The 25,216-nt window shown below is 41.8% G+C and overlaps 1 protein-coding gene across 4 annotated transcripts in view; it reads left to right on the top strand.

Annotated features, from left to right (window-relative positions):
* Positions 1-25,216, top strand: part of LOC117375271 (septin-9-like) — a 99,821-nt gene that overhangs the window by 58,220 nt on the left and 16,385 nt on the right. For all 4 annotated transcript variants that reach the window (XM_033971574.2, XM_033971566.2, XM_055223272.1 and 1 more), the window contains 4 exons: positions 16,183-16,353; positions 22,985-23,113; positions 23,585-23,666; positions 23,942-24,079. In XM_033971574.2, coding sequence (XP_033827465.1) covers positions 16,183-16,353; positions 22,985-23,113; positions 23,585-23,666; positions 23,942-24,079 — 520 coding nt within the window. The remainder of the gene's footprint in view (positions 1-16,182; positions 16,354-22,984; positions 23,114-23,584; positions 23,667-23,941; positions 24,080-25,216) is intronic.

Below are 25,216 nucleotides of genomic sequence, written 5' to 3'. Positions count from 1 at the left end.
ACAGGCGTTAACGTTTTCTCACATTTCTCTCTCGTTTAAACTCTCTCAAAGTTCAAACCTTCGTAGGCGTCTTTGTCGGTGCAGAACGTTTCATCGACATTGTGGGTTTTGTCGGGGAGAAAACAAATCGCAAACGTACAGCACTTCAGAGTCACACTGCGAGGAGACGCACAACACAATGGTCTACAGTCCAACAGCCAATCAGGACGCACGGCACGATGGTCTACAGTCCAACAGCCAATCAGGACGCACGACACAATGGTCTACAGTCCCTTAGACCAAAATGACGAGTCTGACAGCAGTAGTTAAAAAAAAAATAAATAAATAAATAAATTTAAAATAAATCAAAATAACTAAAAACAAACAAAAAATAACTCAAAATAACAAAAAAAAGTTAATAATAAACAAAAAAAAAATTTATTCAAAATGACAAAAAAAAGTTAATAATAAACTAATAAAAAATAATTATTCAAAATGACAAAAAAAGTTAATAATAAACTAAAAAAAAAAAAACTCAATAAACTAAAAAAAAAATACAAAAACAAAAAAAAACAAACAAAATTCAGAATAACAAAAAAAAAAAAAAAAAATGGACAATGATGGACAATGGTCTACAGTCCAACAGCCAATCAGGACGCACGACACAACCGTGATATAGTGATGGACAACTGTATTACATTTAACCCTTTAGCGTCGGATCCTATCGTCGGCGATGGCGTGCGGATGCGGACTTTCCAGCAGTCGTGCTCTCATGTAAATTCAAACGGCGTCTCAAAGCGGAGGCACGGGGCTATTTAAACATTTTTCCGTCAGTTACGGTAATCTGCCTCTGTTGCTACGCGAAGGCGACGAATGACAGCGCGGGGGCTGGGGGGATTTTCCCAGTCATTTATTTGATGCGTAAAAGAAAAAATACGCATGAAAGTGAAAAATAGAAGTAGATGTGTGAAAAAATGCAGTAAATTCTGATACTTTCTTTAATATGATTTTTATGGCTAACAAAAATCTAAAAGTCTAGGTGACCCATACTGGCCCATAGTGTGCTCAGTCCTTAAAGGGTTAAAGTGGCACCGCAGTTTTGACCACTGTATGTATTCGGTTTTGCCTCCAGGCCAAGTTATAGTTTAGATCTGTGGAGAGGCGACCCTGTTCACAGTGAGAATTATGAATGCACCGATCCAGCTTTCGATACTCGATATATCAAACACCAGAGCAGAGACTGAAAACAGCGTTTATTTCCTTAGAACAAAAGACAGAACTGATCCAAATGTGTTTTATGACTTTTATTTATCCCACATGTAAATACAGAACTTTGTGTAAATAAATAAACTGGAGCAAATCTGTCAATCAAACCTGTTGCTAACGCTAACAGGAGCGACCTCGGGGACAGAAGGACCTGATTTGTCTGTTATTAATGTTCAGATCTTGATTTACAGACACAATAGTGAAATAAAAACCCCAGGATCATGTAGAGGGTTAATACGAACATTTAAGACCAGAATGAGTCTGAAGCAGCAGAGACAGAGAGAGGAGACAGTGTGTAAAATAAAAATAGACAAAAAAAAAGAACTCGACTCAATATAACAAAACACAAAATAAACTCAAAATAACAAAAAAAAAATTTAAATAAAAATAAAAAATAAAATAAAATAAACAACTCAACAAAAAAATAATAAAATAAATAAAAAAAAAAAATGAACTCAACTCAATATAATGAAACATAAAATAAATCAACTCAAAATAAAAAAAAACAACAAAAACTCAAAATAACTCAAAAAATAAACTCAAAATAACTTAAAAAAATGAAGAAAATAAACAGAAAAAATGTATAAACTCAAAATAAAAAAAATAAAAATAAATTAAATAAAATTAACAATAAAATAAACAAACTCAACAACTCAACTAAAAAAAAAAAAAAAAAAAAAAAGAACCCAGGATCATGTAGAGAGTTAATACAAAATGAGTCTGAAGCAGCAGAGACAGAGAGGGGACAGTTTTTCAATGTAAAGTGAATTGGAGCCGATGAAGCAGGAAGTGCACGTGCTCACTTCCTGTTTGTAACGCGGTGGCTAGCAGGTTAGCTTTTTCTCTTTACATAAACAGTCTATGCATCCATCCCAAATCGTGTTGCCTTTATCTGTTTATTTTAGACTTTTTTTTTCTCTCTGTCACGGTCTTTGGCGTCTTTGGCGTTTCAGTCTCTCGCCGAGTTCCCCGCAGCTTCACGGCGTTTTAAAGTCTTATTATCGCGAGGCCCGTTTTCCAAACAGCGGCGCACATTTCAACAGCCGCACCATCTGCTGGGTCCGGGGGTCACAGGTCACCGAGGGGCCGGCCTCAGTGACACCGGTGAAAGATGGAGTAACATTCCTCCAAACGTGTCTTCTCCGGCGTGTTTCAGCTGCGCTCCCAGCCGTCGTTTTTCTGTCAGAGCCTGTGAGAAACTGCAGATTACTGTTTGACTTGGCAGGGTTGACGCTGTAAACACCATATTTCACAGTTTGGCTTGTGTTTTAGCTCTGAATGTGCTTTAATGCCGCCCTGTCATGATAACGCATTCGAATTATGATTTATTACTACAGGAAATATTACTATAAATGATAATATTGTCATTATAATCACTGTATCGACTCATCGTTTAGTAAATAGAAGCTGCAACACTGTGTTTTGAGGCTCAGTTTTTATCGAGTGAACTGTTTCTTTGGCAATATGGGGAGATTTTGGGTGTTTTTCAGCTGTAAAAGGTTTGAATATATGACTTTTATGGCTAATTATGAACAAATAATGTGTCATTTTTATACATAGTTTGGCCAGGGGTGCGACTTATACTCAGGTGTGACTTATATGTGAAATATGTTTGTTTTTTTCTTCATTATTGTGCGACTAATACTCCAGAAAATACGGTAATTGTTGTTAAAATGTTGTCGCTCAGGACTTTTAATGATGCAGTCTGTTTAAAAATGGCTCACTGGGATCATCTTTAGTCTTATTGTTATTGTGTCAGTGGAATGAAGCAATAAATCAACTCAAAATAACCAAAAAAAAAAAACACAAAACAAAACAACAAATACTCAATAACTCAAAAAATCTACTCAAACTAACTCAAAAAATGAAGAAAATAAACTGAAGAAAAACTTAATAAACTCAAAATAACTAAAAATAAATAAATAAATAAAATAAAATAAAAATAAAATAAAATAACCAACTCAAAATGAACAACTCAAAAAAACAAACAAAAAAAAACCACACCTCAAAATAACAAAAAACAATAAGTCAATAACTCAAAAAATCAACTCAAACTAACTCAAAAAATGAAAATAAACTGAAGAAAAATTAATAAACTCAAAATAACAAATAAATAAATAAAAATAATATAACCAACTCAAAATAAACAACTCAACTAAAAAAAATAAAAAATAAAAATAAATAAACATACCTCAAAATAACAAAAAAAAAATTAAAAAAAAAAAAATATTATCGTTTATCGTGGTATTTCTCTGTCGTGATGTATTGTGCTTCAAAATGTGTTACAGGGCTGGACCCAAATATTCCCCAAAAAAACCCTACTTCATATGTACAATATCAAATAACAATCCATCCATTTTCTTCGGCTTATACGGGGCAGGGACTCCCAGACCTCCCTCACCCCAGACACGTCCTCCAGCTCCTCTGGTGGGACCCCAAGGTGTTTCCAGGCCAGAGACATTGTCCATCCAGCGTGTCCTGGGTCTTCCTCGGGGCCTCGTCTCGGTGGGACATGCCCGAGGGAGGCGTCCAGGCGTATAGAAATGTACAAGTATCAAAAATCGTATCAAAATCAGACGCTTCACTGCAGAGAAACGTCTTCACTCCTGTAACAGTTTGTCCAGTTGACTGAAATTTTGTCTTTTGCTTAATTAAAAATAAAAAAAAATTTGCTCTTTCTATCACAGATTTCTGCACGATCAGCAGATACAGTCATTATTGTGTTACTTGTTTTCATTTGTGTTGAGCGGTTCACTCCTGTAATGATCAAAGAAGCGTCGTCTTTGTTTTTTACGGGCGTAACATTTTTATATAGATTCAGAGCCGTTGCCTTATTAGCCCTGTCACGATAAACATCACATTGCGGCGGTTCAGGTCCCAGACGCTCCTGGACGTCTCCCTGGGAAGGCGTTCAGGGCGTGATCGACGGTTGGGACACTTCGAAGGGCCCGGCCGACGAAGAGTCCTCCTCCGTCGACCGTAAAGACCGCGCCGAAATGGGACAGGCCTGCACCGTGGAGCGTACGTCAACCTCCGTCTGCGCGCTTACGTTACATCGCCTAGCAACCAGACAGCTGCTTTTTGTTCAAATTTAACAGTTTCATGTCGCGCCGTTGTAGATGAGATAAAACAGAACTTACATTTAAAAGTGTTTTCTGTAGCAATCGCGGACTCCGTTTTCTCCTCCAGAAGAAGCGACGCACGGTGCATGACGGGATATAGCGGTGCGCGATGTCTGCTTCGTTTATGGTCGATCTCCACGGAAACGCAGGGCACATTTGTCGACCGCAGGCCTCGTCGCGCCGGGAGTGACGTAAATGTCCTTCAAACGCAGCCGAAGAAGTGTGAAACCGTCAAACTGGGACACGGTTACGTCTCTCTGGCCTGGGAACGCCTTGAGGTCCCACCGGAGGACATGTCTGGGGTGAGGGAAGTCTGGGACTCACTGTTTAGAGCTGCTACTTCAACCTCAGATAAGCGTAAGAAAATGGATGGATCAATCAATATATGTCAGATGGAGCAATACTTTTTGGGCAGCTTTTTTTGGGAAATTTTTGTTGTTTTGTTGTACTAGAACAAACTAATTTTCACAAAGGGCCAGATGTAACTAACTGTCAGACAAATGTCACTAAATGTACCAAATTTAATGTAAAATAAATGCAACTACTTTTTAATCTTGTTAATTAACTATTTCTATATTTATCGCTTATTCAAATTACAAATATTCCACATGAATTTGCACAGACATGAAAAAATGTCTGTTTAACTGTGTATCTAAGGATAAACTCACATTTTAAGACAGTCAGAACTTTTAATTTACTTTGTCGCGGGCCACATAAAATGACATGGCGGGCCGCATTTGGCCCACGGGCCTTGAGTTTGACACATGTGTACTAGAAGGTTGAATAAATTACTTTTATGACTCATTATAGACACAAAACAACTACTTAAGTGCTGCGTTCATCTGTTTTTTGACATTTCGCACAGTTAGATTTAGATTTTGTGGTTTTATCGTTTATCGTCTTTATTTACTCTGTCAAACATTGATACCGTAGCAACCCCGTCCTCCGCACGCCTGACGTCCAGCACAGCGGCGCGTTTGCCTTGGAGAGGGTCTGCACCAGCTTCTGTTTTTCATAATGTAAAGATTTACGTTGAGGCGGCCACACCTGCAGCGGCCGCTCACCCCGACTGGACGCGGCGTGTTTTACGGCTTTAACTCCAGATCCTTCGTGTCCCACATTTTTCACTGACACCAAATATAAACTTTAACATTTTTATGATGAACTCGCGGAAAAAAAATCTGCTTTTCCACGAGGTCCGTCAATTCTTTTATTTATCTGCTGCGTCGCTTTTGGTTTCGCTAAACTTAAGCGAGCATCAAACGAGCGCTAATGCCGTCGTCGGATCGCACGCTAACGGATGACGCGCGCGGGCTTTGAACTGCTTTGGAAATGAAACCGGGAACGACGATTTAGAGCCGGAACCTCGTGGGAACGCGGCAGCTCTCGGAACGCTGGAGTGAAGAAGCAGACTTCCTCTCCCCCGAAGCAAACTTCCTCATGAACTTAATCCGAACACGCTTAACCGAAAACGGCGAAACGGCGACCAGCGCGGACCAGATTTATTACGGTTCTGGAGACAATGGCGTCGTTGTGAGGAGGAGGTCAGAGGCGGCGCTGAAGGTTCCAGATGGGGCTTTAATGACGGCTTTACGGCGAGGTGTTGAGTTATGTTGTCCGTGTGAAGAGAGGGCGCAAACGGGAGCGGCGTCCAGGTCACGGCGAGAACAAAGTCACTGTGATGATGCGTTTTGTGTCAGAGGAGTTTTTAAAGCTCGTCACACACAGACCTGGAGTTGTGTTTTGTTTCATTCACACACGTTTAACACACAAAACAAACAAACACTCTGTTCCACCTTGTGATGTCATCGTGTGGTGATACAGGAAGTGCTCCACTGTGTTTTTAAACTCCACACACCTTCATTTCTAGAATCATTTGGATCATTTCAGTCCTGGAGTTGCCAATCTCCTCTTTCTCTCTCCTTTCTGTGTCACCTCCCCTCTCCCTCTTTCTGTCTCCTCTCTTTCTTTCCTTTTTCTCTTATTTATCTCCTCTCTCCCCCTCCTCTCTCTTTCTAATGTCTCTCATTCTCCTCTCTCTTTTCTTTCTCTCTTATCTCCTCTTTCTCCTCTTCTTTCTCTCTTATTTATCTCCCCTCCCCCCTCCTCGCTCTCTTTCTCCTCTCTTATTTATCTCCTCCTTTCTCTTTCTCTCCTCTCTTTCCTTTCTCTCATTTATCTTCCCCTCCTCTCTTTCTAATCTTTCTCCTCCTACTTTCTCCTCTCTCTTTCCTGTCTTATTTATCTCCTCTCTTTCCCCCTCCTCTCTCCCTTTCCTCTCTTTCCTTTCTCTATTTATCTCCTCTCTTTCCCCTCGTCTTTATCTCCTCTCTCTTTCTCCTCTCTCTCCCTCCTCTCTCTTTCGCTCCTCTCTCTTCTTTCTTTCCTTTCTCTCTTATTTATCTCCCCTCTCCCCCTCCTCTCTCTCTTTCTCCTCTCTCTACCTCCTCTCTCTACCTCCTCTCTCTTTCGCTCCTCTCTCTTTCGCTCCTCTCTCTTTTGCTCCTCTCTCTTCTTTCTTTCCTTTCTCTCTTATTTATCTCCTCTCTTCCCCCTCGTCTTTATCTCCCCTCTCCCCCTCCTCTCTCTTTCTCCTGTCTCCCCCACCTCTGTCTCTTACTTCTCTTCTCTCCCCCTCTTCTCTCCTCTTTCTTTTCTTTCATCGTGTGCTGATACAGGAAGTGCTCCACTGTTTTTTTTTGTAAACTCCACCTTCATTTCTCGAATCATTTGGATCATTTCATCTCAGTTTTCTCCTGATCTAAAGATAAAATTAAACTGTCAACATGAAAAAAACCTCCCACTCGATGACATCACGAGGTGGAACGTCACATTTCGATCTTTGTAGATGTGACAGACTCATAACAAAGTGACTCAAACACAACTCCAGTGTGTGTTTCTGACGCACAAACATCATTATGACGCGACTTAAAGCTCCACGCTGCAGTTTTTCCTGTGACATGTGACTTTTTAAACGTCGTCCTGAAACGTTCCGCTTCATTTTGGGTCTGTAAAAGTTTACAGTCGAGGTAAACGCAGACGGGAATCTCGTCTCAGAGCGGTTTTGTCGTCTCCTCTGAGTTATGCGCAGAATGTAGTGGAGTAATTATCGTCTCTATACGTCAAATAAATCCACAATGAGGAGAAATGAAACAAATAAAGGTTCTATATGACACAAAATGGACTTTTTTGAGCTTTAAATCCTGTTTTTAAGGCTCAAAAACAGACCTGGAGTTGTGTTTTTGTTTTTAATTTTGAGGATTTTGCACGATTCAAGAGATATATTTCCATTTTTTACTGTTGGAGATCGATGACGCAGGTGTTTTTGTGGCCGATTATTTAGATTCTGCTGATATTTTTGACCCGATTCCTTTGGTTGATTTTGATTATTTCATTTTATTCCAAACTCTCCCACACTCCTGCTTCAGCACAAACTGATTTTGACCGTGTTTTGTGCTGATTTTGACCGTGTTTTGTGCGGTAACGTCTCTGTCGTGTCGTGTCGTGTCGCGTTTCGTGGCTGATTTGCTGAAACGTGCAGATGTTCTGTTGGTTTTTCTCTGCTCAAAGTGTCTCTCATGAACAGGAAGCACAGACGCATGAACCGTCACTTTAAACCCCGTTTCGTTTCCTGTATTTTTTCGTTTCTTATATTTTTTCACTTCAGGCTCTGCTGTTGTGGTTAAACTGTGAAGTAGAAATAATCAAATAAAACATCGGCGCAAATATTAAGCTCTAAAATATCGTTCTTACCGATGAATAAACATGGATTATTCTTGTTTTTACTCATATTTGTGCTTAAACGTCACATACAGACCTGGAGCTTTGTGTTTTTTTCACGTTTCACGCACAAACTCTGCAGATTTTAAGCCGAGTTCTTCTCTCAAACTGAAAACGCTCTGTTCCACCTTGTGATGTCATCGTGTGGCGATACAGGAAGTGCTCCGCCGTGTTTTTAAACTCCACACGCCTTCATTTATAGAATCATTTGGATCGTTTCAGCTCTTCTGCTAAACGAAAGGTAGATGTTAGCTTGAAAATGACCACTGTAAAACCTCAAAATGCTCCGTTCCACCTCGTGATGTCATAGAGATGTAACAGATAAATGTGACTCAAACGTGTGTGAGTGAAACAAAACACAACTCCCTTAGCCAGGTCTAGAACCAGGAAGTACTTCACACATGTGTCCTGTGGCTCCTGTGGCTCCTGTGGCTCAGAGACTTTAAATCAGCTCTGCTCGTGTATAAGTCTCTCCATGGCCTCGGTCCAAAGTTCATCTCCGACATGTTAGTGCCACATGAACCATCTCACCCTCTGAGGACTTCAGGGACCAGCCTCCTGCTGGTCCAGAGTCAGGACTAAACATGGAGAATCAGAGTTTCAGTTTTCTGCAGCTAAAACTTGGAACAGTCTGAAGATGTGAGACAGACTCGACTTTGACAATGTTTAAATCCAGGCTCAAAACGGTTCTGTTTATCTGTGCAGACGACTGAGAGGTTTTTATTCTATCTCTTCTCCTTTAATGTTAATTTTATGATGACAAAAGAAACATGGACTGATGGACTTTTATTAGACATAGTAAAGTGACAGGAAAGTATTTTGTAAAGTGATGGGAAAGTTCTTAAACTGAGCAAGACAGAGTTTAAAGAGAGAGAGAGTTTTTAAAGGGGCAAACGAGTGGGTGAGAGAGCTGCAGATTGGGTGATTATTTATGTTTTCATTTGTGTGATTTTAATGTCTTTCTTATTCTGTAAAACACTTTGAATTACCTTGTGTACGGATTGTGCTGTACAGATAAACTTGCCTTTTGCTCTTAAATGTTCGTATTAATCCTCTTTGGGGTTTTTATTTCTCTATTGTGTCTGTAAATCGAGATATGAACATTAACAGACAAATCCTCGTTGCTAATCTCTTTTCTCTTTCTTTCCTTTCTCTCTTATTTATCTCCTCTCTTCCCCCTTGTCTTTATCTCCTCTCTCCCCCTCCTCTCTCTTTCGCTCCTCTTTCTTCTTTCTTTCCTTTCTCTCTTATTTATCTCCCCTCTCTCCCTCCTCTCTCTTTCGCTCCTCTCTCTTCTCTTTCTTTCCTTTCTCTCTTATTTATCTCCCCCTCCTCTCTCTCTTTCTCCCATCTCCCCCTCCTCTGTCTCTTACTTCTCTTCCCTCTCCCTCTTCTCTTCTCTCCTCTTTCTTTCTCTCATCGTTGCTATTCGCCCGCTCCCTTCAACATCCTCGTTCCCGATTGGCTCTTTGGTTGCTATGATACTCGTGGGTGGAATTCCAAATGAGGAACTCCAAACTCCAAACTGCTCTGATGTCTTTTACACACTTGTCCTTTTCTATGTTGCAGTTTGACTTTCGCAGATTTTTTTTGTGTAAAATTTTGCATGTTTTTTTTTTTTTTTTTTTTTTACAGCGAATGAACATGAATTATGTCGTGCGTCCTGATTGGCTGTTGGACTGTAGACCGTTGTGTCGTGCGTCCTGATTGGCTGTTGGACTGTAGACCATTGTGTCGTGCGTCCTGATTGGCTGTTGGACTGTAGACCATTGTGTTCTGCGTCCTGATTGGCTGTTGGACTGTAGACCGTTGTGTCGTGCGTCCTGATTGGCTGTTGGACTGTAGACCGTTGTGTCGTGCGTCCTGATTGGCTGTTGGACTGTAGACCATTGTGTCCTGCGTCCTGATTGGCTGTTGGACTGTAGACCATTGTGTCGTGCGTCCTGATTGGCTGTTGGACTGTAGACCATTGTGTCGTGCATCCTGATTGGCTGTTGGACTGTAGACCTCGCGATAAACGAGGAACCGCCACATTTTGCAAACTGAAAACCTAAAAAAAGTCAGACGTTCGTAAAAAGACTGTGACCTTTGACCTTCTTTGTTTGTTTAATCTCTATCTGCCGCTGTACAAACCTTTTTTTCTGTGTCTTTTGCGTCGTTTGCTGAACTGAAACTGAACAAAACCTTGAAAGTGGAGGCCTCAGAGTGATGTCTTTGATGGGATATACTCATTCACGCAGAAACGGCATCTTCACCGTGACACGACTCCTGAAGAGCCGCGTTTGGGCGTCACATGACTCCAGCGATACGTCGTTTTTTTTACAGCGGACGGAGCCAGATTTACTCGTGAGAAGATGCGCGCCGTAAACTCACTGGGGTTTAAAATACTGGCTCTGCTTTGTTTCACATTAGAGTTTGGTTTGTGGGCGGCTCTGGGGCCGTCGGGGTCGCGATCTGAGTCATTCTGTATTTTTAATGCGTCGGGTCAAGCAGTGCGGTTCACAGGGGCCATGGAAAGTGATGTGTTTTTGTGTATTTTTGCCGCTGTTTTTCTACCGGTGGAGGCAGGACGACGGCGCCATCTGCAGCCCGACGTCTTCAGGACAGTCCCCCAGGTGTACAAAAGTTTTAAAAAGCCGCCTTGTCCCAGTTTAAATCCCCGTTTCTGTCTTTTTGTTTTATTAGATTCTTCTTCCAGACAAAGGTTGAGTTTGTTTTCATCTCTGACAGTTCGTTCTGCTCACCAGCGCTCTTCCTCACAGTGGTCACGTGATGTTACTGCGACGTGTCCAGCTGATTTAAACGGGTTAAAATCTGCGTTACGACGTGTTCAGGACATTTTCCCAGGTGCGCGAGAGTAAAACGACCCCGCTCGTCCCAGTTTAAAGTCCTGTTTCTGTCTTTCCTTTTAAGATTCTTTTTCCAGATCAAGATTTAGTTTGTTTTCATTTCTCTGTAGTGTTGGAGACGTCACTTATTTTGTTAAAAAACGTCAAATTTATGATCTACAACTGTTTGTTTTTTGTTTTTTTTTGTGTGTGATAATAATCTTTATATTTTCTTGTCATTGTCCATGTGTTTTAACTCACAAAAGTCTGGTGTAAAGTGAATTATGCACAATTTTGCAGGTTTAATAGTAAAAGTTTGTTGTTCCTCTGTTGTGATTGGTTGATTAAAGTGAAGGGGGCGGTCCCTTAGCTTATATAATCCGCGCTGAAAGGGCTGAGGAAGGCCAAAAGAGACAGAGACAGTGTTTGGACAGAGTTTGTTCTGCTCACTAGCGCCTCATAGTGGTCACGTGATGTCGCTGTGGCGTGTTCGACTTCTTCAGGTCTTTAAACCGGGACGAGGGGCTTTTTTACTCTCGCACACCTGCTGGGATAAAGTCCTGAAGACGTCGTAACGCAGATTTTTACCCGTTTAAATCAGCTGGACACGTCACAGTAACATCACGTGACCACTGTGAGGCGATAGTGAGCAGAACAAACTAAAAACAAACTAAACCTTGATCTGGAAAAAGACTTTTAAAATGAAAAACAGAATAAACCAGATGAATCTCAGTGGACAAATGGAAAGATGTTTTATTATTCGTGGCGTATGTTTAAATAATTGAAGATTTTATTTGCAAAAACAGATCAGTTCCGTTTGAAAAAGTCATCAGAGGTTTGTCGTTTAGTCGTAGTAATGGAATATTTTCAAAAGCCAAATGTTTTTTACTCAGTGGTGGAAGGAGTACTCAGTTTTGTTAAGTAAAAATACAGATACTGAAGCAAAAAAAGAGTGTTTTGTGCAGATTTTCAGCTTCAAATGAACAGTTTTTGATACAGATTTGTGCTGGATTTTGTTGTTTGGATTTGTATATTTTTATTTAGTCAAAGTACGAACTTGTTTTCAGGGATGAATCGTTTGAGACCAGACTTATACTTTTCAGTCCTGCTCACAAACGTTGTGCAGTAGAAAGTACAGATACTGCTCTCAAATACTTCAAATTTGACTGAAGTGCAGTACTTTACTACTGCAGATCACGAGCAGGTTCCAAATCACAAAAGTTGCCAGTTCTGGACCTGCAAAAATCTCTCGTTCAGTTTTATTTTTTGTGATTAACTTTGTATAATTGATTTAAACTTTGTTCTAGACACAGTACTTAAGTAAAGTACAGATACCTAAACTTTACACTTAACTGCAGTACTTTACTACTTTTACTTTGTCACGTATCACCACTGAATTTACCGCTATAAAATTATAACTTTGTCTCTTCTTTTTGGCAATTTTTCATTCATCTTTTTCATTTATTGATCGATTCTTCATAAATAAACCGTCGTCCTCGCGTGTTCTGCGTGTTCTGCGTGTTCTGCTTGTTCTGCATGTTCTGCGTGTTCTTGTGTCGGGTTTTCTGAGGTCAAACTCCCGCTGCTGCTGCGAATGAGGTCGTGAAGAGGAAGTGTGACGTCAGGGTAAAGAAAATAAAAATAATGATTATATTTGTGACAATATTTTACCAGATTGTAGGTGGAGCCAGGTCCACATTTGGCCCATGGGCCTCGAGTTTGACAGTCTATGTAAATGAGTAAACAATCAGCCCTTTTGTTATTTAAAAAAAAAAATGCTTAAAGCCCAAAGTCGCTTAGTCCAGATTAAATTAAATAACTTTCTAGTTCAAACGTGGACAGACGTCGTGATCCAGATTAGGATTAAAATCACACTTTCAGTTTGTTAATCTCCAAATAACCACGAATTATCCCGTTATCTCAGTTAAGTCCGCAGCGATCCCGGGCGGATTACTGTTGATCTCGCTCCGCACATCGCCCTCGCCGCCTCATCGTCACATGACACTGGAGCGACGAGAGCAGGTGTTTTCAGAGACTGTTCCCAGGGTCAAGTCTCAGGATGAGCTCATCAGACGAGTCTCAATCTGAGGATTAAGTTTCACTTTTGTGTCTGGACGAGATTCACCTGCAGATTTTTACTTTCTGCAGTGAGTTTGACCGAGGACGAGGAAGAACCAGGTTTAAATGAGTAAAAGTACAAACACAGAGGGGAAAAGATACTCGAGTAAAAGTACAAACACAGAGGGGGAAAGGTACTCGAGTAAAAGTACAAACGCAGAGGGGAAAAGGTACTCGAGTATTAGTACAGATACAGAGGGGGAAAGATACTCGAGTAAAAGTACAAACGCAGAGGGGAAAAGATACTCGAGTAAAAGTACAGATACAGAGGGGGAAAGATACTCGAGTAAAAGTACAAACGCAGAGGGGAAAAGATACTCGAGTAAAAGTACAGATACAGAGGGGGAAAGATACTCGAGTAAAAGTACAAACGCAGAGGGGGAAAGGTACTTGAGTAAAAGTACAAACGCAGAGGGGAAAAGGTACTCGAGTATTAGTACAGATACAGAGGGGGAAAGATACTCGAGTAAAAGTACAAACGCAGAGGGGAAAAGATACTCGAGTAAAAGTACAGATACAGAGGGGGAAAGATACTCGAGTAAAAGTACAAACGCAGAGGGGGAAAGGTACTTGAGTAAAAGTACAGACACAGAGGGGAAAAGATACTCGAGTAAAAGTACAGACACAGAGGGGAAAAGATACTCGAGTAAAAGGACAGATACAGAGGGGAAAAGATACTCGAGTAAAAGTACAGATACAGAGGGGAAAAGGTACTCGAGTAAAAGTACAGACACAGAGGGGAAAAGGTACTCGAGTAAAAGTACAGACACAGAGGGGAAAAGGTACTCGAGTAAAAGTACAGACACAGAGGGGAAAAGGTACTCGAGTAAAAGTACAGATACAGAGGGGGAAAGGTACTCGAGTAAAAGTACAGACACAGAGGGGGAAAGGTACTCGAGTAAAAGTACAGACACAGAGGGGGAAAGGTACTCGAGTAAAAGTACAGATACAGAGGGGAAAAGGTACTCGAGTAAAAGTACAGACACAGAGGGGGAAAGGTACTCGAGTAAAAGTACAGACACAGAGGGGGAAAGGTACTCGAGTAAAAGTACAGACACAGAGGGGAAAAGATACTCGAGTAAAAGTACAAACACAGAGGGGAAAAGATACTCGAGTAAAAGTACAGACACAGAGGGGAAAAGGTACTCGAGTAAAAGTACAGACACTGAGGGGGAAAGGTACTCGAGTAAAAGTACAGACACTGAGGGGGAAAGGTACTCGAGTAAAAGTACAGACAGAGGGAAAAAGGTACTCGAGTAAAAGTACAGATACAGAGGGGAAAAGGTTACTCGAGTAAAAGTAGAAGTACAGAGGTAAAAGTTACTCAAAAATTTGCTCAAACATTTCAAACATCTGTTTAACAAATTAACAACACCTGAATGAAATACTTTTACTTTTTACTCTGAAAGTGTAAATGTGGTGATTTGATTGTACTCGTAGTGTGTACTCGTGTGTTTTGTGTACTCTGTGTGTACTCAGTGTGTACTCGTGTTTTGTGTACTCAGTGTGTACTCAGTGTGTACTTGTGTGTTTTGTGTACTCAGTGTGTACTCAGTGTGTACTTGTGTGTTTTGTGTACTCAGTGTGTACTCAGTGTGTACTTGTGTGTTTTGTGTACTCAGTGTGTACTCGTGTGTACTCGTGGTTTGTAGTGAGAGTTGCATCTGCACAACAGGAACAGGAAGTGCAGTCTCCTGTCGCCGCGGTGGAGACGTAAACTCAGACTCGGATCATTTGAGTGGGTTTAAACGGCGGGTCGTGACGTCAGGGCCAGGGGGCAGGTCTTTGTTGGCGAGAAACCGATCCGTGTGTGAGGTAAGCGCCGATTTACCGTCCAGAAATACGAGCGCGCAGGAGTATTCTCGATTTGATCTGGATTTACAACAAAAACACTGCCAAAGTATTTATAAAAGTAAGATTATATATAAAGACATGGACTGGTCTGATACAGAGAGAGTTTTATTAAATTAAATCGAATGTGTTTGTGTGTGTGTGTATATGATGTGTGTGAGTGTGTATATATAATGTGTGTGTGTGTATGTTGTGATTATAGAGGTTGAAATAGTTTAATTTGCTGTTAAAGTTCTGCTCATGATCAGTTGGGTCGGTTCAGCAGGAGGCGTGAGGACCAATAAAAACTGATCTGCGGGCCACATTTAGCCCCTGGGCCACAGTTTGGACACCCCTGATATATGGTATTTGTGTGTGTATATGTGTGTGTGTGTGTGTGTATATATGTATTCTTTTTTTTCTTTTCCCCTTTTCTTTTTTTCTTTAAACTGAATAAGACGTACAAAGTGTTTGATTTGGGACTTGACCTGTTTTCACTGTAGCACTTTGAGATTTGTTGTTCAAATGTAAAGTGCGTTATAAATAAAATGTATTATTATTATTATTATTATTATTATTATTATTATTTTCTTCTTTCCTGTCCTTTTTGAGTTTATATAACAGCAGTTTAATCTAAGAACAGTTTGTGAGACGTGCTTTAGTTCAACCTGAGCTCGAAATAAATAAATAAATGATGAGTGTGGCCCAAAAGTCACTGACACTTTTAAATCTTCAGTCACTCCTTTAATTCTTAAGTTAAACTCACCAAATTTCAGCCGTAGATAAACTGAACCTTTGAGATTTTTGTCGATATAAACGTTTAGAATTGTTCAACTTTAACTACAGGAAGTAAAAATGACCTAATTTCCGGCTTATGTCTCTTCTTTGATCGTCGATATTCCGTTTTAAGTCGTTTATTGTCTTTTCTTTAAGATCGTCCCACAGGAAGAAATCAGGACGAGTCAGGTCTGTGGAGATACTGCCCCCTGTCTGTGAAAAACACTTATTATTCCTTTAATTACATTTAGAAACAAAAGAGTTATGAGCTTTTTTCAACTCTCTGTGACTTTTTGACATCTTAAAATCTGCAGATCTGGCAACTTGACACAGGAAAAGTCGACGCGCTGAAGTTGTGCGTTGAACTTTTGTGTATCCGGTTTCACGCAGGAAGCTTCAAAACCTCAATCCGCGACTTTAACGACTTAAATGTTTGGTGCTTTTTGCAGTGAGACGACGTGATTGTGTCTTTTCTGTTTCAGGGTCAGAGGTTAGTCTGGGCCACACCATGTCTGAATCCGCCAAGCAGCACGCGGCCAAAGGCGACAAGAGCCACGCCGGCGACTCCAGCTACGTGGGAATCGACGCCATCCTGGAGCAGATGAGGAGGAAGGCCATGAAGCAGGGGTTTGAGCTCAACATCATGGTGGTCGGTGAGAAAAACGCACTCGCAAAGTCTTAAAATGTGCTACTTTCACGTTATTACACTTTAAAACGATTTACGTTTCAACCTGAGATTCATATTCGCCGACGGTGCAGCGGTTTCGATATTTACGGCGATGTTTTGGCGACAGAATTGAAAAGACGCTGCTTCTTTCTTTAAAAAAAGTCTTCATAAACCTTTGTATCACTGACATTGTCCAAAAAAAGAAAAGAAAATAGAACAGGTCTTTATCACAGTTACAGTGGAGCAAAGGATCATGGTCTATGTAGTTCATTTTGTAGCTGTTCCTGCATCAAACCACAGCGTTTACGCAAAAGAGTTTATAATTAATCCTGAAAAACACGTCTAGACACAAATTAAGAACTGAAGTGTTTCGTTTTGCTGTTTTTTTATTGCAGCTTTTTAGAGTTTATAATAGTTTTTTGTGGTTTAAATCTTGTTTTTTCTGTCAGTTTTATGGTTTATTGTCGATATTTACTTCAGTGATGTGTTAAACTTGGTGACAGGCCTAAATATTAGACTTTCGACGATTCGATCTCATGATATTTGTATTTGTTTGTTACGTCCTTAATCCTCGTCCTCTGAGCTGAGCCACTTACACTCGGCTCATTTCAGTGTCTGCAGTTTGTTCAGTCTGAAAGTAAAAGTATAATCCACAGAGGAACAGACGTGTGTTTTTACAGTTTAAGAGACACTTTTCTCTGCGACAAACACAGAGCGACTCACACAGCGCCATAATCACAGTGATTACTGCGGCGCTCGAGAACACACTCGAGAGAAAACACTCGAGAGAAAACACTCTCAAGGAAAACTATCGAGAAAACTCTGAGATTCTGTCAAGGAAACTCTGGAAACACTCTTTAAAAAAAAAAAAAAACCCTCTCTAGAAAACTTTCTGTAGGAAACACTCTAAGAATCTGTCTAGGAAACGCTCTCTGGAAAACTCTGGAAAACACACACACACAAAAAAAACACTAGAAAACCCTCTCTAGAAAACTCTGAGATTCTGTCAAGGAAACTCTGGAAAACACTCTCTAAGATTCTGTTTAAAAAACTCACTCTCTGGAAAACACTATCTGGAAAACTGGAAAACTCTGGAAAACACTTATAAACAAAACAAAAAAAAAAACTCTCTAGAAAAACTCTCTGTAAGAAACAGTCTAGAAAACAATAAGAATCAGAAAACAGAAAACACTCTCTGGAAAGCTCTGGAAAACTCTGAGATTCTGTCAAGGAAACTCTGTAAAACACTCTCTAAGATTCTGTTTAGAAAACTCACTCTCTGGAAAACTCTGGAAAACACTTAAAAAGAAAAAAGTCTCTAGAAAACTCTCTGTAGGAAACACTCTAGAAAACACTAAGAATCTGTGTAGGAAACGCTCTCTGGAAAACTCTGGAAAACACTCTTTAAAAAAAACAAAAACTCTATAAAGTTGTGTGTTCAGTCAGAGGCGAAACAGCAGAATTTAACATTAAAAGAAAAAAAAATACAAACACTAAATGTGACTTCAAATATAACACAGCTCCAGGTTTTATAAAGAGCAGGTGGAACAAGTAAAACCAGTCAACTATTGTACTTTAGTATACATTTGAAGTATCTGTACTTTAAGTCGACTTTACAGTGTGTACTTTTACTTTTACTTGAGTACATGTGAGAGCAGTATCTGTACTTTCTACTGCACTACATTTATGAACAAGACTGAAAAGTATGAGTTTTTATTTAGTTTGAGACCTGCTGAAAAGACTCAGCGTTTATTTTAACACGTTCAGAATTTAAACAAACAGAAATATACAAATAAAAACAGAAAAAAAACAAAAACATGGATCAAAATCTCCACATTTGAAGCTTTAAAGACTCAAAATCTGTGAGAAATACTTTAACTTTTTACTCTTTAAGTACATTTTTAAACAGGTACTTTAATACTTTTACTCAAGTCAATTTTTCTCATGTGATACTTTTACTTTTACTTGAGTACTTCTTTGCTCTGGTATCTGTACTTTTACAAACTGAGGGTTAACATATTTCTTCCATATCTGTAAATAAATCCTCAGCACAGTCAAAGTCACACCAGGGCATCTGACATAAAGTATATATTTACTGCAGTAACATGTAGTAACGGTGTGGACGTCCTGGGATCTGCTCCTTTGTGTCTTTAAACTCGTCTCGTCTGTTTCTACTGAACGTCTCTGATTTAACGTCATTGTTTAAAGTTAAATGCACTGATGTGTTTTACGTCGCCTCAAGGCTGTGATTTAAGTCTGAGCCTAAACGTGTCATCACAGATCCACCGGGAAACACGCCAAACACACGCCAAACACACGCCACACACACGCCACACACACGCCAAACACACGCCAAACACACGCCAAACACACGCCAAACACACGCCAAACACACGCCAAACACACGCCAAACACACGCCAAACACACGCTATACACTCGCCATACACACGCTATACACACGCCAAACACACGCCACACACACGCCACACACACGCCAAACACACGCCAAACACACGCTATACACTCGCCATACACACGCTATACACACGCCAAACACACGCCACACACACGCCACACACACGCCACACACACGCCAAACACACGCCAAACACACGCCACACACACGCCACACACACGCCACACACACGCCACACACACGCCAAACACACGCCAAACACACGCCAAACACACGCTATACACTCGCCATACACACGCTATACACACGCCAAACACACGCCACACACACGCCACACACACGCCAAACACACGCCAAACACACGCTATACACTCGCCATACACTCGCCATACACACGCCAAACACACGCCACACACACGCCACACACACGCCACACACACGCCAAACACACGCCAAACACACGCCAAACACACGCCACACACACGCCACACACACGCCAAACACACGCCAAACACACGCCAAACACACGCCAAACACTCGCCATACACACGCTATACACACGCCACACACACGCCACACACACGCCAAACACACGCCAAACACACGCCAAACACACGCCAAACACACGCTATACACACACTACACACACTTATCCAAACACACATTACACACACTTATCCAAACACACACACTTATGTTTCACTTTGTCAGGGGCAGAAACAGGATTAGTTTGGAGGAGACAAGAGTCTGCAACATGATCATTTTCATTTCTTTCTTTCTTTTGCTTTCTTTCTTTTACTAATTTATCTTTTATTTATTTCTTTATTTCTTTTTCTTTATTTATTCTTTCCTTATTTATTTCTTTTATTATTTATTTATTTTTATTTATTTTTTTATTTATTCCTTTATTTCTTTTATTTTTATTTTTATTTATTCTTTTTTTCTTTTTCTGTATTTTCTTTTTTTTTTTACTTATTTATTTTTATTTATTTTTCATTTTATTTATTTATTTTTATAGATTTTATTTATTTTTTCTTTTTCTTAATTAATTCATTTTTTTTTTCTAAATTTTTCTTTTTCTTTCATTTACTTATTTATTAATTAAATTTTTTTTTTTTCTTCTTTTTTTCGAGTACATGTATCAGGTGCACTTTAAGTTAATTTAAGGGCCTGAATGATTATACAGAACATGACTCGGGCTCCGTTAGCTTATTGTAGCTCAATAGATGGAGCCAAACAAACACAAACTGTAAACAAACAGGTGTGTTAGCTTCAGTTTAGCTTCTCCCTTCACACAAACACAACACAAACACAACACAAACACAACACAAACACAACACAAACACAACACAAACACAACACAAACACAACACAGTGTCCAGCAGGAATCTGACCAGTGACAGGTTTGATTATATATATATTTTTTGATTGTGTTAATTTAGAGTCTTTTAACAACAACGTGCACCTTCCAGCTCCTGCCGTGTTTGCTTTGCGTGTTTGAAGCTAGTTAGCCGCCTGTAGTGATTTTAAAACGCTAATACAAACTTGTTTTTATCGGAGACTCATTTTGAACAACATTTTTGGACGTGTTGTGGGGCAAAATGTGAAAGTAGAGTAAAAATCTTTTGCTAAGGGGGCCCTTCTAGAGGAGCCCCCCCGCCGCCACCGCCCCTGGTCGCCGTGCGCAGTTTGAAACGTGCAAACACAGGCCGCCTGACGACATCACTCCTGAAACATGTGCTTTAAGATGAGTGTGTTGTGAAATGGGCTTGATAAGAATAAGAACAAAGATGAGCTCAAACACGCACAGCTCCCTGACGACACAAACGCTCGGATCAGCTCGACAAACATTTACATGAAACTCACTGAAGTCGATTCTTTAGGTAAATGTGCGACACGTGAGACTTTTCCACCTGATCCTCCAAAATCATCATCTGAAGTTTAGATCTTTATGTAAATGAAGTGAAAGTTTTATTTTAAAACAAGAAAAGTTTATTTGTACAGCACAATTTGTTCACAAAGTAATTTAGACCTGGTTTAGTCCTGGTTTAGTCCTGGTTTAAACCTGGTTTAGTCCAGGTTCAGTCCTGGTTCAGTCCTGGTTCAGTCCTGGTTTAGTCCTGGTTCAGTCCTGGTTTAGTCCTGGTTCAGTCCTGGTTTAGTCCTGGTTCAGTCCTGGTTCAGTCCTGGTTTAGTCCTGGTTTAGTCCTGGTTCAGTCCTGGTTCAGTCCTGGTTCAGTCCTGGTTCAGTCCTGGTTTAGTCCTGGTTCAGTCCTGGTTCAGTCCTGGTTCAGTCCTGGTTCAGTCCTGGTTTAGTCCTGGTTTAGTCCTGGTTCAGTCCCGGTTCAGTCCTGGTTCAGTCCTGGTTCAGTCCTGGTTTAGTCCAAGTCTCTTCTTCTTCAGTTGTGGTCAGGTTCCTGCTGGACACTGCCTCATATCTGCCTGAAGGAGGCGCTAACGACACTGAAGCTCACAGACCTGTTATTTACAGTTTCTTCTTTGTTGGCTCAGTTGAACTTCACTGAGCCGGAGTCATCTCAGTGTGATCATTCAGGCCCTTAATAGTTTCACACTTTTATCAAACTGTTTCCTCGTTTAGATCCAGGTCTGAGGGCGGAGCTTTAAAAAGGAGATAAATTACGTCTAAGGCCCTGACAAAAAAACAAAACAAAAAAAAACTTCTCTTTAATCTTTGTCACTGAAGCTGAAGTGAAAATTGGACGAGGATGTGCAGAAATGTGGCGTCAGTGAGAAAACATGAACGTGTGAAAGTAACAGGAAGTTGCACAGAGCGTCTCGCCGCTCACACCTTTAGTTCGACATAAAAGTCGTCGTTTCTGTTTGGACGGTTCACTTTTCTTCTAGAAGGCTCCGTGCTCTTGGTGCTGACCGTCCGGATGTGGTCGGAGCAGCTGTTGGCTCGGCTCTGTCCGCTCCGCTCGGTCAGATGCTTTTGTCTAATCCCTGCCCCGGGCCGACTGACCTTTGATTCCCATAATGCACTGGGGCAGCTGTGGTGTCCTGGTGCTGAGTGCCAGAGGAGGCCTCGAGGAGAACCCGGCGTCAGGAGCCTGAGTCACACGACGAGGAGTGAGGGTCAAAGTACAGGACGAAGACAGTTATTCAGTTTAAATGAATTAATCCTGGTTCAGTCCTGGTTTAGTTCTGGTTTTAGTCCTGGTTCAGTCCTCGTTTAGTCCTGGTTTAGTCCTGATTCAGTCCTGATTCAGTCTTGGTTCAGTCTTGGTTCAGTCTTGGTTCAGTCTTGGTTCAGTCCCGGTTCAGTCCCGGTTCAGTCCCGGTTCAGTCCCGGTTCAGTTCTAGCTCAGTCCTGGTTCAGTTCTAGCTCAGTCCTGGTGCAGTCCTGGTTCAGTCCTTGTTTAGTCCTGGTTCAGTCCTGGTTCAGTCCTGGTTTAGTCCTGGTTCAGTCCCGGTTCAGTCCCGGTTCAGTCCTGGTTCAGTTCTAGCTCAGTCCTGGTGCAGTCCTGTTTCAGTCCTTGTTTAGTCCTGGTTCAGTCCTGGTTCAGTCCTGGTTCAGTCCTGGTTCAGTCCCGGTTCAGTCCCGGTTCAGTCCCGGTTCAGTCCTGGTTCAGTTCTAGCTCAGTCCTCGTGCAGTCCTGTTTCAGTCCTTGTTTTGTCCTGGTTCAGTCCTTGTTCAGTCCTGGTTTAGTTCTGGTTTAGTCCTGTAGACCTTCTCTTGGTGATATTTGAGTCTCCAAACATTTAACAAAACCAAAGTAAATATGAAACATTTGACAAACAGATTTAAAGTGACGTGGCTCAGTCGAGTCTTTACTGATCTGGAGGTTGGTGGTTCAAATCCCGCTCTCGACACATGTGATCCCAGCTGGTCCAGGTTGTTCTTCACAGTCCAACATCTCCGTTCTCTTTTATTTTAGTCGTTTTGTGTCGCTGATGCACTGGGAATAAGACGGAATGAGAGAATCGGATCAGTTTCATCTTGGGAAAGTTGCTAATGGAGATGGAGAGTGAGGTAAAACGCTTCAGACGCGTAACTGAACCGTGACGATGGATCTGCGTGTGGTCCTCATGTTCTGGAGACGTCCACAGCTGCAGCGTCACGGTCCATTAGACTCCACGGTCCACGATGGATGTGAAGTTTCTCCCGTGTGTCGTGTTTGTAAAAGTGAAGAATCCCGAGAGAGGGAACTAAACTCTCCCTGTGGTCCGTGTGTCCAGGACAAAGTGGCCTCGGGAAGTCCACGCTCATGAACACGCTGTTTAAATCCAAAGTGAGTCGCAAGTCGGTCCAGCCGGATCCAGAGGAGAGGATCCCCAAGACCGTGGAGATCAAGTCCATCAGCCACGGTGAGTTGGCTCTTTGTTAAGGGACTCGCACTTTAGACGGACTTTAGACTTTACATGGACTTTAGACTTTATAAAGACTTTACACGGACTTTAGACTTTACACGGACTTTAGACTTTATAAGGACTTTACACGGACTTTAGACTTTATAAGGACTTTAGACTGACTTTAGACTTTATAAGGACTTTACACGGACTTTAGACTTTATAAGGACTTTAGACTTTACATGGACTTTAGACTTTATAAGGACTTTACACGGACTTTAGACTTTATAAGGACTTTAGACTTTACATGGACTTTAGACTTTATAAGGACTTTACACGGACTTTAGACTTTATAAGGACTTTAGACTTTACACGGACTTTAGACTTTATAAGGACTTTACACGGACATTAGATGGATTTCAGATGGACTTTAGACGGGATAATAATATCGGTCATATTGGTCGATCTCTAATTGTTTTTTCCTGTCAGATATCGAAGAGAAAGGCGTGAGGATGAAGCTGACGGTCATCGACACGCCCGGGTTTGGAGATCAGATCAATAATGAAAACTGGTGAGGTTTGATCAAAGTGTGGAGTTTGAAACGGGTGGAGTTTGAAACGGGTGGAGTTTGAAGCGTGTGGAGTTTGAAGCGTGTGGAGTTTGAAGCGTGTGGAGTTTGAAGCGTGTGGAGTTTGAAGCGTGTGGAGTTTGAAGCGTGTGGAGTTTGAAGCGTGTGGAGTTTGAAGCGTGTGGAGTTTGAAGCGGGTGGAGTTTGAAGCGGGTGGAATTTGAAGCGGGTGGAGTTTGAAGCGGGTGGTGTTCACACGTTTCACCTCCATGTTTCAGCTGGCAGCCCATCATGAAGTTCATCAATGATCAGTATGAGGCGTATCTGCAGGAGGAGATCAACATCGACCGAAAGAAGAGGATCCCCGACTCCAGAGTGCACTGCTGCATCTACTTTATACCTCCAACCGGGCACTGGTGAGACTGACCCCACCCACCACACTCTCCTCCACCCACCACACTCTCCTCCATCAAACACTCTCCTCCACCTGACACTCTCCTCCATCAATCCTTTCTCCCCCACCCTCCACTCTCCTCCATTATTCCACTCTCCTCCACCCTCTATTCTCCCCCACCCTCACCCTTTCTCCACCCACCCCCTCTCCCCCACCCTCCACTCTTCCCTGCCCCTTCTCTGTACCCCACCTCTAACCCTGTGCCCCCCCCCCCCATCCCGTCTCCACCACCTCACTCTCCCACTCTCCCCACCCCTCTCCCCCTCATGTCTCCCCCCTCATGTCTCCCCCTCATGTCTCCACTCTTCCTCCACCCTCCCCCTTTATGGACCATTGTCTGTTCCCTCCCCCAAAACCAGACGCACATCTGCTCCACCTTCTCCTCAGAACGACCACATGTGAGAGCCGCTCCCTAAGACATGCGACCGCCCCTTTAAGACATGCGACCGTCCCTTTAAGACATGCGACCGTCCCTTTAAGACATGCGACCGTCCCTTTAAGACATGCGACCGTCCCTTTAAGACATGCGACCGCCCCTTTAAGACATGCGACCGCCCCTTTAAGACATGCGACCGCCCCTTTAAGACATGCGACCGCCCCTTTAAGACATGCGACCGCCCCTTTAAGACATGCGACCGCCCCTTTAAGACATGCGACCGCCGCTTTAAGACATGCGACCGCCCCTTTAAGACATGCGACGTCCCTTTAAGACATGCAATTGTCCCTTTAAGACATGCGACCGCCCCTTTAAGACGTCCCTTTAAGACATGCGACCGCCCCTTTAAGACGTCCCTTTAAGACATGCGACCGCCCCTTTAAGACGTCCCTTTAAGACATGCGACCGCCCCTTTAAGACGTCCCTTTAAGACATGCGACCGCCCCTTTAAGACATGTGACCGCCCCTTTAAGACATGCGACCGCCGCTTTAAGACATGCGACCGCCCCTTTAAGACATGCGACCGCCCCTTTAAGACATGCGACCGCCCCTTTAAGACATGCGACCGCCCCTTTAAGACATGCGACCGCCGCTTTAAGACATGCGACCGCCCCTTTAAGACATGCGACGTCCCTTTAAGACATGCAATTGTCCCTTTAAGAC

Source organism: Periophthalmus magnuspinnatus, chromosome 1 (genome assembly GCF_009829125.3).
Source record: "Periophthalmus magnuspinnatus isolate fPerMag1 chromosome 1, fPerMag1.2.pri, whole genome shotgun sequence".
Taxonomy (NCBI): Eukaryota; Metazoa; Chordata; class Actinopteri; order Gobiiformes; family Gobiidae; genus Periophthalmus; species Periophthalmus magnuspinnatus.
This window is presented reverse-complemented; position numbering and strand designations above follow the sequence as displayed.